Source organism: Erpetoichthys calabaricus, chromosome 10 (assembly GCF_900747795.2).
Source record: "Erpetoichthys calabaricus chromosome 10, fErpCal1.3, whole genome shotgun sequence".
Lineage (NCBI taxonomy): Eukaryota > Metazoa > Chordata > Cladistia > Polypteriformes > Polypteridae > Erpetoichthys > Erpetoichthys calabaricus.
The window spans coordinates 9,788,250-9,801,476 of record NC_041403.2 but is presented as its reverse complement, the minus strand read 5'-3'; the positions used below and the strand labels follow the sequence as shown (position 1 = coordinate 9,801,476).

At 46.3% G+C, this 13,227-nt stretch overlaps 2 protein-coding genes and 1 long non-coding RNA gene across 3 annotated transcripts in view; 1 reads left to right on the top strand and 2 right to left on the bottom strand.

The window, feature by feature from the left end:
• LOC127529390 (uncharacterized) overlaps positions 1 to 13,227 on the top strand; it is a 706,297-nt gene that overhangs the window by 65,049 nt on the left and 628,021 nt on the right. The gene's annotated exons all lie outside the window — the stretch shown is intronic.
• Positions 1 to 13,227, bottom strand: part of mpl (MPL proto-oncogene, thrombopoietin receptor) — a 522,581-nt gene that overhangs the window by 78,248 nt on the left and 431,106 nt on the right. The gene's annotated exons all lie outside the window — the stretch shown is intronic.
• The window catches only part of gpx7 (glutathione peroxidase 7), a 78,388-nt gene continuing 67,193 nt past the window's right edge, over positions 2,033 to 13,227 (bottom strand). Inside the window, exon 3 of the mRNA XM_028810864.2 lies at positions 2,033 to 2,742. Within this exon, the coding sequence (XP_028666697.1) occupies positions 2,579 to 2,742 (164 nt within the window). The 3' untranslated portion in view covers positions 2,033 to 2,578. The remainder of the gene's footprint in view (positions 2,743 to 13,227) is intronic.

Genomic DNA, 13,227 nt, shown 5'->3' with positions numbered 1-13,227 from the left:
GGAAGTCCCTCCTCGTGACAGGCACGGGATTGGACAGCGTGTCCTGTCTTCCTGCCAACGATTGGTCGGAGGCGGGAGCAGGGAATGTCCATCTCGTGCCTGAAAGAAACCTGAGTGGGCCGGAGGGAAGGGCCCATGGAGAGCAGTCGGCGAGTGGCGTTGCTCAAAAGGTAAGCTCACCGCCGGCTGTTTCTCTCTCCTTGGCAGCAATTCTGCAGGAGCTGCAGGAAGGCCTGCAACTTGTGCTATCGCTGCCGGCCGAGCGATGTGCCCTCCGGGCGGAGACGCAGGATTCAGGAGGGACGGCAGTGGCGTGCGATCGAGAGCCACTGGCGAAGGAGGATCTGCGCGCTGCGGGAACTTCTGACTGGAGAGGCACAGCGGGGAAGGTAAGCGAGACAGACCCCGTGAAGCTCCAGACGCCAGCGGGGCTGGGTCTGCCTTTTGGCAATGGGCCGATCCGAACCGTCACGGCATCCCAAAGTGAAAGTAGGAAGCGTCTAGAGAAAGCCAGTTCCTCCGATACGGGAGGACGTGCAGCTGGGTGCACACGTCCCTCAAAGAGCCGTCCTCTGCGGGGGCAGAGGAATAACTCGCATTCTGAGAGGAGACGAGCGAGTGTGCTCCCGCTGGTGGTCCCGTGGCGGGGATCACGAACTGCTCGAGCGGGGAAGCCGGAAAAGGGAGCATCGGGGTGCCGATCAGAGCGGAGAGCGTTGGCCCAACCGAGAAGACGAGCCGAGGGGTTGCGTCAGGGCAACATATCCGCCCCTTGTTTTTCTATTTTGTTTATAGGATCGGGCCCTAGGCTACAGTGTGTCGGCTTGCCGCCGAGGAAGGCCAGTCCTCGCGGATCGGTCCGCTGGCCCTTGGAGGTCTCAGCTTGCGGGGGAGTCATGTCACAGGTGGCTGGGTGTGGTCAGCAATCAGCTGCCTATTTAAAGGTCTGCCTCCCGACAATCAAGGCTGGAGTCGGGTGAGGAGCTGGACGAGGTCGGTGAGAGAAGGGGGCGAAGGGAGGCCCTGTGTGTGAGAAGAGCTTGGGAAGAAGAGAGATGGCTAGTGAGAGCCAGGACTGTGGGACTGTGGGGAGTAGTGTTGGTGCACTTATTGACTTTGTAAATAATAGTATGTATAATAAACGTGTGGTGATGGACTTAGACGTGTCTGCCTGCCTGTATCCGGGTCGCCCTATTCCACAATCGTTACCCACCGATTTAATGGAGGAGAAGAAACAATAGTGGAGGAGTCCCCATTAGGGATCACAGGGGCGCCTGGAGAGTGAGAAGGAAGGCGGGAGGACAGCTGACTCCGAGCGGTCTGTCAAACACTGGCAGAGGCACCCAAAATGAAAGTTGGAAAAGAGAACCACAGCTTCTGGTGTCTCTGCCGGCTGAGCCAGCCATGTGGTGAGTTGGGGAGATGAGAGAGAGGAAGATCCGCTGGGTTCAGGTGAAGAGAGAAAGATCAAGGAGCCCATGACTGCTGTTTTATCTGTGGACTATTGAATTTTTAAATCACGGACTTAGCACTTTGATTTTAAGGATTATTTATTCATGTATTTGTGGATCTTCTTGCACTGCACTTTTTGGAACACTGTTTGGTTTTAAGAAAAGCACTTGAGGCACTTTACACCAACCCCTTGCTTACTGTGTGTGTGTCCTCATTTGCCTGGCTCATCTCGGTTTGTGACTATCGACAGTTCCGGGTTTAAGGAGCTCCTGGAAGTGACCGGGGAGTGTAGAGCTGACCCAGACCATCACAAGGGTTACCTTCCAACAGGACAAAGTAAGAACAACACAGGAGTGGTGTAGGGTCAACTTTGGGAATGTCATTGAGTTGAGTTGAACCCAATCAAACATCTGTGGAGAGACCTGAAATTAGCTGTCCACCGATGGTCTCCAACTAAAGTCAAAGAGCTAGAGAAGATCTGCAAAGGAGAATGACAGAAAATCCCCAAAACCAGGAGTGTGACGCGTCAAACCCAAGAAGAATCCAGGCTGGAATTACAGCCAAAGAAAGGGCATGAAAAGCTGAGACAACGGCACATTATCAGTTTTTTTATGTGTAATAAATTTGCCAAAATTTCAAAAATCCCATTTTCGCTTTGTCGTTCTGGGGTATTGAGTGTTGCTTGATGAAGGGAAAAGAAAATGAACTGAAATTTTATCACAAGGCTGCAGTATAATAAAATTTGTAAAAAGTCTGAATATTTTATGAATTCACTGTAAGTGAGATGATGCTGACCACCGGGCTAACCCAGCCTTAGAACGAAAAGAAAAGGGTCAAACAGAAATGAACATTACTGGGAAACATCCCACCAGCTGGATCCATCCATCTGGGTTTAGCTCAGCCCAACGGTAAAATCTGCTAAAAACATTGTCATCTTCAAGAATTTGGTAGGATTCAAATAAAAATAAAAGACACTACAATCAGGTCAAATGAAGTAAAATGGAACCCCCTCCCCACCACTTCACTCCAAATAAAGCCACCAACCGAGCAGCAAACGTTTCAAACTTTATAAAACAAGAGGAGCAGGAATGAAGACGCAGGCGTGTGGCCGCGCCACAGCCCTTCATTAAAGTTCATCCTTCTTCTTCAGGATCACCTGCCGTACGAGATCTGTGACATGTGGCCGGATCTGCTTCACGGAGACCTTTGGGCCCCAGGCGTTCACCACCTTTCCATTGGGATCCACCAGGAACTTCCAGAAATTCCAGTCCGGCTCCTTGCCAGAGGCATCTGGGCAAAAAGAGATACGACAGCGTCAGAGGGAAAAAAAAGAAGCAGTGTGCCTGAAGTCTGGCTGCAGAAGGCTCCCCGGTACCTGACCAAGATGGCGTCAGTGTGGGGGGGGTGATTCAGACGCCATCTTGGTGAGGTCGGCAGTTTCTTAAGCTCCAATCAGCCACACAAAAAAGGTAACCAATGCACTTGAAACAAAGGCTCAAAATTAAAGTTCATCTTTGGACAACGGCTACTGTTTTAATAAGATAATTATATTTGAACTATAGTTTTTCTTATTTCTCACAAGATGTCATTACGGTGGCAAGAAAAAATATGGGAACCCTTTGTAAAAAAATCATATTTAGGTATAAATTTGTAGCAGCGCTACTGGGGAATGAAACTTCAACTCCCAGCAGTCCCTGCAGTGGCTCTGATTGGTCGTCTGCTGAGGGTGCAGGGGCTGCTGGGGACAAGGAGGCCGGTGTGGGATTTTAAAGGAGGCCAGTTACACTGAGGAAACGAAAAAGTCTAATTGTGTGTCTTGAGTTGCCTGCCTGTTTGTCTGCCCGCTTATTTCCTATGGATTCTCATTTTGTCCCGGATTATCTCCTATGTGTGTGTATGGACTGTCTGGTGTCTCCCTGCTGCGTGAGGACTGATTTGGATTCTGTGTCGATCTTCGAAGAAAGGAGCGCTCCTGATCCCATCATTGGTCATTTTTAGGAAATACCAGTAGGACAGTGTAATAAGTACATAAGTTTAATATGTCACTGTGCTCTGTACTAAAAATATTTTATAAATCCACTCACATGTACAGGCCAGATTTAGCACACAGGGGCTCATCATTTAGAACTGCTAGGCAAGCATTAGAAGACAAGAAAGGGACAACTACAAAAATGGGCATTGTGCTATTCCTGTGTGTCGGAGTCAGCATGACATTGGATCTTCTTTTCCTTGTTTGGAATGGCGTGATTTACCTAAGTGGGAGCCTCAACATGGGCACATTGCTCGGCACACCTTTGAAGCCAATGGATGGGTGGAAGATACCGTCATCCGATCTTGAAAATCCTTCCAGCGCAGCAGACCCTACACAAGGTCTTGTCATGGCTTCCCGTCTGTTATCCAACGTAACCCGTCATTAAAGAAAGCTAAGTTATTTCTCCTATGTGATTTCTTATCGCCATATCACTAAGGGAGGGGTATCGCCTATTTAAATTACACCCCTTGGCCAAAAAAAAAGTCGCCACCTGGATTTAACAAAGCAAATAGGTACGAGCCTCCTATTGGATAATTACTGCATGGGCGATTATCTTTCAGCTGGCAACAAGTTATTTAACCCCAACTGGTGCAATGAGTTGCTTCTCATTTCTCAAACAACCATGTCGAAAGACATCTCGTGGTCGTGGAAAAGATGTTAGTCTGTTTGAGAAGGGTCAAATTATTGGCATGCATCAAGCAGAGAAAACATCTAAGGAGATTGCAGAAACTACTAAAATTGGGTTAAGAACTGTCCAACGCATTATTAAAAACTGGAATGGATAGTGGAGACCCATCGTCTTCGAGGAGGAAATGTGGCCAGAAAAAAATCCTGAATGATCGTGATCGGCAATCACTTAAACGTTTGGTGAAATCAAATCGAAGAAAAACAACAGTAGAACTCAGGTCTATGTTTAATAGTGAAAGTAAGAGCATTTCCACACGCACAATGCGAAGGGAACTCAAGGGATTGGGACTGAACAGCTGTGTAGCCGTAAGAAAACCACTAATCAGTGAGGCAAACCGGAAAAAAAGGCTTCAATTTGCTAGGGAGCATAAAGATTGGACTCTGGAGCAATGGAAGAAGGTCATGTGGTCTGATGAGTCCAGATTTACCCTGTTCCAGAGTGATGGGCGCATCAGGGTAAGAAGAGAGGCAGATGAAGTGATGCACCCATCATGCCTAGTGCCTACTATACAAGCCTGTGGGGGCAGTGCTATGATCTGGGGTTGCTGCAGTTGGTCAGGCCTAGGTTCAGCAACAGTATGTGCTCCAAGAATGAGGTCAGCTGACTACCTGAATATACTGAATGACCAGATTATTCCATCAATGGATTTTTTTCTTCCCTGATGGCACGGGCATATTCCAAGGTGACAATGCCAGGATTCATCGGGCTCAAATTGTGAAAGAGTGGTTCAGGGAGCATGAGACATCATTTTCACACACGAGTCCAGACCTTAACCCCATTGAGAATCTTTGGGATGTGCTGGAGAAGGCTTTGCGCAGCGGTCAGACTCTACCATCATCAATGCAAGATTTTGGTGAAAAATTAATGCAATACTGGATGGAACTAAATCTTGTGACATTGCAGAAGCTTATCGAAACAATGCCACAGCGAATGCGTGCCGTAATCAAAGCTAAAGGCAGTCCAACAAAATATTAGAGTGTGTGACCTTTTTTTTTGGTGGCGACTTTTTTTTTGGCCAGGCAGTGTATATCTACTGTATACCAGTAATGGGGCCCTGCACAATAACGTGCACTGAATACACTTGACTAAAAATTTTCATCCTCTTTCTCTCTACGCTTATCATTCATTTGCTCAGAGGTTGATTCACTTGTTGCTTCCTGACAGGCTCTTCTGTTCTCCACCCTAGCGGCCCACTTCTTCTCTTCTTTCGTCAGCATCTTTTCGCGTTAAAACTGATTAAGTCTGTGTTTGTGTTGCAATTACTTAGTACGTTTTTCTTAAATTTTCAATTATGCTGGCACATAAGTCTTCAATCTACCTCAAGAATGATTTAAGATATGAAGAGTTTGGGAGAAGTGACAGTGAAGGTGGTAGGGATGAGAACAGCGCCTATACGCATGCACCACATGGCAGCCCTGCTGGCCGCTGTCAATAGCTGATTCTACAATAAAATAAAATAAAAATAAAAAGAGGAATAACCTTGGAGGTCAATCATCACCCCGAAAACGGATAGTAGACATCACGTAGTAAACGTTTACCAAATTTCTGGTCAATAGTTCAAATGGTTTGTAACGGCCAACCCCGTACCCAGCCGGCAACTACACCTCCAAGACCTGTGGCCTGGATAATTTACTGAGATGAATCTCACTATCAAGCCGTACCTCTAACAAATTACACTTTTCCCCCACAATTGACGGTGTAAATATAAGTACGCAAAAAGCAGATGATGTAAAAATAAACTGATTAAATGTATTAGATGAAACCACAAGACAAATGCAAAAATAGAAACATATATAAATATAAATATCCCTCCACCACATCAACAAAGAGACAACACCATATATAAATACAACAAAACCCTCCCTTGCCCCTGTAACATATAACACACAACACGAATAACAAAAATGAATGATAAACTGAATGATTGTGAACTTGAGTCCGGTTATAAAAACTGTCCTGAATACAGATGACTGAACTAGTGGTAAATGAGTCGTTTGATTTTTCCGGCAAATGGAACAACCTCACCGTGATTCCTCAGCGTATGGTGGATGGCGAATCAACCCCGGGGTCTCAGCAGATGAAGGATGAAAGCAGTCCGGCAAAATGAAAAACAAACTGGTGCAAAGGCGCGATGTGGAAAAACAGCAAGTAGTTGATGCGTGGTTGAAAACGAATAGTCTCTCTTCTCCTCTCTTCCCTTCCTCTCTCCTTTCTGATTACTTAAATAGTCCTTGTGACGGCTGTAATTGATTAATTGCGAACAGGTGTTTTCCAGGTTAGAGGCTGTGGTCTTCTTCCATCATCGGGGGACGGCATTTCCTGATACACACACATAAACAGCAAACGGGAAAATGGAAACAAGACGCACTCAGAAGTGACATTTGACAACACTATGAAGCCCCGCTACAGGTTTGCGAGCTACAGGTGATTTAACATCCTGGACAGACAAACGGACAGCCACTGCAGTATATTATATAGGAAGATAGTTTCAGGTTATGTAACATGCCACAATTACAAAAGAACATATTCCAACCAGGGAGCTAGCACCCCCTGCTGGATAGAGACTGTCTTTACATTCACACACAGTGAGATGATCTCTGGACTATCTATCTATCTCCATCATTTCATTCCATCAGTTGCTGTTTTTCATGGACTTCATCATGTGTGGTTTTTGTTGGTGGTTTGTTATTGTTGAATTTGTGTTTATTGTATATCGCCGTTAAGGCAACTGGGGTGGGATCGTTGCGGTTTGTATAGTTATATTCATCCATCCATCCATCCATCCATGCATTGTCTCCCGCTTATCCGAGGTCGGGTCGCGGGGGCAGCAGCTTGAGCAGAGATGCCCAGACTTCCCTCTCCCCGGCCACTTCTTCTAGCTCTTCCGGGAGAATCCCGAGGCGTTCCCAGGCCAGCCGAAAGACATAGTCCCTCCAACGTGTCCTGGGTCTTCCCCGGGGCCTCCTCCCGGTTAGACGTGCCCGGAACACCTCACCAGGGAGGCGTCCAGGAGGCATCCTGATCAGATGCCCGAGCCACCTCATCTGACTCCTCTCGATGCGGAGGAGCAGCAGCTCTACTCTGAGCTTCTCACCCTATCTTTAAGGGAGAGCCCAGACACCCTGCAGAGGAAACTCATTTCAGCCGCTTGTATTCGCGATCTCGTTCTTTCGGTCACTACCCATAGCTCATGACCATAGGTGAGGGTAGGAACATAGATCGACTGGTAAATTGAGAGCTTCGCCTTGCGGCTCAGCTCCTTTTTCACCACGACAGACCGATGCAGCGCCCCGCATTACTGCGGATGCCGCACCGATCCGCCTGTCGATCTCACGCTCCATTCTTCCCTCACTCGTGAACAAGACCCTGAGATACTTGAACTCCTCCACTTGGGGCAGGATCTCGCTCCCAACCCTGAGAGGGCACTCCACCCTTTTCCGGCTGAGGACCATGGTCTCGGATTTGGAGGTGCTGATTCTCATCCCAGCCGCTTCACACTCGGCTGCGAACCGATCCAAAGAGAGCTGAAGATCACGGCCTGATGAAGCAAACAGGACAACATCATCTGCAAAAAGCAGTGACCCAATCCTGAGCCCACCAAACCGGACCCCCTCAACGCCCTGGCTGCGCCTAGAAATTCTGTCCATAAAAGTTATGAACAGAATCGGTGACAAAGGGCAGCCCTGGCGGAGTCCAACTCTCACTGGAAACGGGTTCGACTTACTGCCGGCAATGCGGACCAGGCTCTGGCAACGATCGTACAGGGACCGAACAGCCCTTATCAGGGGGCCGGTACCCCATACTCCCGGAGTACCCCCCACAGGATTCCCCGAGGGACACGGTCGAATGCCTTTTCTAAGTCCACAAAACACATGTAGACTGGTTGGGCAAACTCCCATGCACCCTCCAGGACTCTGCTAAGGGTATAGAGCTGGTCCACTGTTCCGCGACCAGGATGAAAACCACACTGTTCCTCCTGAATCCGAGGCTCGACTATCCGACGGACCCTCCTCTCCAGGACCCCTGAATAGACTTTTCCAGGGAGGCTGAGGAGTGTGATCCCTCTGTAGTTGGAACACACCCTCCGATCCCCCTTCTTAAAGAGGGGGACCACCACCCCGGTCTGCCAATCCAGAGGCACTGTCCCTGATGTCCATGCGATGTTGCAGAGGCGTGTCAGCCAAGACAGTCCTACAACATCCAGAGCCTTGAGGAACTCCGGGCGTATCTCATCCACCCCCGGGGCCCTGCCACCAAGGAGTTTTTTGACCACCTCGGTGACCTCAGTCCCAGAGATGGGGGAGCCCACCTCTGAGTCCCCAGGCTCTGCTTCCTCATTGGAAGGCATGTTGATGGGATTGAGTAGGTCTTCGAATATAGTTATATTTCATTTATTATTGTTTAATACAGTCTTAGATTTCTGTTTTATTGCCAGTTGCCTTTTTGTCTGTGTGAGCAAGTGTGTGTGCGAGTCGGGCCAAGGCTGGGTGTGTTCCTGGGATCCCCACCGAAAATATAAATAAATCACCATCCTATTGACGGTGTGAATCTTAGCTGTATTTTTTACTCTGCTAGTAATTTGTCCTAAACTGTGGTCCAGTAGTGTAGCCAAAGGTGATTGTGGATGAGCCCCCTATCCACCCAATCACTTTTCAATTTTCAAATTGATTAGTCTTCAAATTTGTTGGGTTATAAATTGATCTGTTTGTATGGAATGATTACAATGAAAATTAATAAAATAAAAATATTAAAAAATGAAATAAATATATAATATAGAGGAGAGGTTGGGAGCATTCACTGATAGCGCATTGTCGTACCCATCACATGACAAACAACCTCAGGATCCCTTATATATTTTATGTAAAACAGTTTGATAATTATGTTACTATTACATGGAGTCCTCGGGTTACAACATCTCGACATGCAACATTTCGAGTTTACAATGCTAACTCCCATAAAAACTTAAAAAAAATTGAGATGTGAGTGTTTCAGCTTACACCGTTAGCATCGTACTTACAGACTACGTGGGCGAACTAGTTTGGTTGCGCGAAGCGGAAGAATACGCAGTAAAGTGGCGTATGAGTGAGGGAGTTGGCGAACTAGTTTCATTGCGCGCAGAGGAAATGTTCTGTTTGTGTGGCTTTGTTTGGCGACTTTGTGGCCCTTATCATGGCTCCTGAATGAAAGTCAGGGTCTTCAGATGGCAGTGCTTCGAAGAAGAGGAAAGCCATCACGATGGAAGTGAAATTAGACATTGTAAAGAGATCAGAAGGAATAAAGGTAAGGAATTATTTTACACTCATTTTATGTCATTTTTTTCTGTTACTACAGTACAGTGTACAGTACATTGCAGTGCATCCAGAAAGTATTCACAGCGCATCACTTTTTCCACCTTTTGTTATGTTACAGCCTTATTCCAAAATGGATTAAATTCATTTTTTTTCCTCAGAATTCTACACACAACACCCCATAATGACAACATGAAAAAAGTTTACTTGAGGTTTTTGCAAATTTATTAAAAATAAAAAAAACTGAGAAATCCCATGTACATAAGTATTCACAGCCTTTGCTCAATACTTTGTCGATGCCCCTTTGGCAGCAATTCCAGCCTCAAGTCTTTTTGAATATGATGCCACAAGCTTGGCACACCTATCCTTGGCCAGTTTCGCCCATTCCTCTTTGCAGCACCTCTCAAGCTCCATCAGGTTGGATGGGAAGCATTGGTCCACAGCCATTTTAAGATCTCTCCACAGATGTTCAATCGGATTCAAGTCTGGGTCACTCAAGGACATTCACAGAGTTGTCCTGAAGCCACTCCTTTGATATCTTGGCTGTGTGCTTAGAGTCGTTGTCCTGCTGAAAGATGAACCGTCGCCCCAGTCTGAGGTCAAGAGCGCTCTGGAGCAGGTTTTCATCCAGGATGTCTCTGTACATTGCTGCAGTCATCTTTCCCTTTATCCTGACTAGTCTCCCAGTCCCTGCCGCTGAAAAACATCCCCACAGCATGATGCTGCCACCGCCATGCTTCACTGTAGGGATGGTATTGGCCTGGTGATGAGCGGTGTCTGGTTTCCTCCAAACGTGACGCCTGGCATTCACACCAAAGAGTTCAATCTTTGTCTCATCAGACCAGAGAATTTTCTTTCTCATGGTCTGAGAGTCCTTCAGGTGCCTTTTGGCAAACTCCAGGCGGGCTGCCATGTGCCTTTTACTAATAAGTGGCCTCCGTCTGGCCACTCTACCATACAGGCCTGATTGGTGGATTGCTGCAGGGATGATGGAGGCCACTGTGCTCATTGGGACCTTCAAAGCAGCAGAAAGTTTTCTGTAACCTTCCCCAGATTTGTGCCTCGAGACAATCCTGTCTCGGAGGTCTACAGACAATTCCTTTGACTTCATGCTTGGTTTGTGCTCTGACGTGAACTGTCAACTGTGGGACCTTATAGACAGGTGTGTGCCTTTCCAAATCATGTCCAGTCAACTGAATTTACCACAGGTGGACTCCAATGAAGCTGCAGAAACATCTCAAGGATGATCAGGAGAAACAGGATGCACCTGAGCTCAATTTCGAGCTTCATGGCAAAGGCTGTGAATACTTATGTACATGTGCTTTCTCAATTTTTTTATTTTTAATAAATTTGCAAAAACCTCAAGTAAACTTTTTTCACGTTGTCATTATGGGGTGTTGTGTGCAGAATTCTGAGGAAAAAAATGAATTTAATCCATTTTGGAATAAGGCTGTAACGTAACAAAATGTGGAACAAGTGATGCGCTGGGAATACTTTCTGGATGCACTGTATGTCCTTTTCCTTTTTATTTGGCTTCAGTTGTGTTTTTATGTTCTAGATTATGATTTTGCAAATGTGTTAGGATAGGTAAGGGTGGCAAACTCCAGGCCTCGAGTGCCGCAGTGGCTGCAGGTTTCCATTCTTACCATCTTCTTAATTAGTGACCAGTTTTTGCTGCTGATTACTTATTTTAATTAATTTGCCTCGGGCCCCATAATTGTTTCCATCCATCCATCCATCCATCCATCCATTTTCCAACCCGCTGAATCCGAACACAGGGTCACGGGGGTCTGCTGGAGCCAATCCCAGCCAACACAGGGCACAAGGCAGGAAACAATCCTGGGCAGGGTGCCAACCCACCGCAGTTAATTAGCAGCCAAACAATAATGAGACACAAAACAAGCCACCAAATGACCAGCTCCCCTGTGCCCATTACACAATATCTGAAATTAAAGAGAGGTGAAGGTCTTAGTAACGTTGATCTCTCAGGTCACCAAAACATTTTGACGGTGCTCTTAGAAAGAACAGAAAAACAACAGTTTTGGAAATGTGTGCTATGGCAGAATGAGAGCAGCAACAAGCCATGCGGGTTTAATTAACAGCAAGAATCGGCTTCTCATTAAGAAACTGATTGGAGTGAAATTGTTTGGCGTCTGAAGCCCCAGTTTAGCTGGTCACCTGTTAGCTCGTTTCACATCTCATTTCTGCTTGGCTGTCATTTAATGAAGAAAGGAATCAATTCAGAGAGATGAACTCTTCTAACAGGGCTGTTAAAGTGATGGGGAAAAAGTTAATTAGTAGTGAAAAATCGGTCACTGATTAGGAAAAGGGTTAGAATGAAAACTTGTAGCCACTGCGGCACTCCAGGCCTGGAGTTCGCCACCCCTGGGCTAGGGTGTGTTTCGACTTGCACCCAAAATTTGGGGTGGAGTGGTGGCTCTGAGGCTAAGGATCTGCGCTGGTATCCCGAAGGTTGCCGGTTCGAATCCCTGTCACTGCCAAAAGAGATCCTACTCTGCTGGGCCCTTGAGCAAGACCCTTAACTTGTAATTGCTCCAGGGGTGCTGTACAATGGCTGACCCTGCGCTCTGACCCCAAGGGGTATGCGAAAACTAACAAATTCCTAATACGAGAAATCGTATAAGGCGAAATAAAGAACAATAAAAAATTTGGGTTATATCACTGTTGTAGGAACGGAACTGTGTCATAACCCGAGGACCCCCTGTATTCGTTATCCTATAAAACATATATTTAATTTGATATTTTATGAACACATGCCCATCCAATCATCCTATTGAGTGCTGCGCCTGCGTGCGTGATCATTTGCTCACGACTTGTTAAGGTGAAAAACCACAGATAAGTAGTCTAGAATAACCGACTTTAAAACAGCTCTCTGTTCAGTTTCTTTCAAAGACCTTGACAGACTTTAAATGAAGATGACACATCTGAAGTTGACACGCGAGCTTCTGTCGACGAAACTAAAACTGCGCCTTCTCCGTCTCTGCTACTGGAAAGCGCACTTCCAGTTTTCTTCTTATAACTGCCAAGGAGGATCGATTTTTATTTTTAACGGCTGAGTCATTGAATTTGTGTGTGTGTGTGTGTGTCTTCCATCGTTGTGTGCATTACTGAGTGGAGTTTTATTAGAGGAGCCCCCTCGTTTGGCCACTGATGGTCAAGTTCTATAAACCGTCTTATCTGGGTGAAATTTTATTCGCCCACCTAGTTTCATATATGCCCACCCACCAGCAAACTGCTTTGGCCAAATCTTCATTAGCCTCAATGAACCCATACACAGTGCCCCCATATCGTTTGGGTCAGTTTCCCCCTCTGCTTCACAGTTTAATATTACAAATCAAACAATTCACACACCGTCATTAAAGTGCACACTGCAGATTTTCATTTAAGGGGATCTGCACATATTTCGGCCACACAACACTTTTTCTACACGGTCCCCCTCCCCCCATTTCAAGACACCACAATTAGTGTCCCAGGTGTTTGTGATCGCTCAGGTGGGTTTCATTGATTCATAAGATACCCCAGCTTGCTTTTACCCTTTGGAGTCTGCAGACTTTCATTTAGGGGTATTTATATAGATTTCAGTGCGGAAATGACACTTTGAAATGACAGTCCTCCACGCCACTGGGAGAAAGTTTTATGGACAGTTGAAACTAAGGATGAATTGCTTTGGAAGAACATGCAGCACTACAGACAGTGGGGGAAATAAGTACTGAACGTGACAACATTTTTTATAAGGAAATATGTTT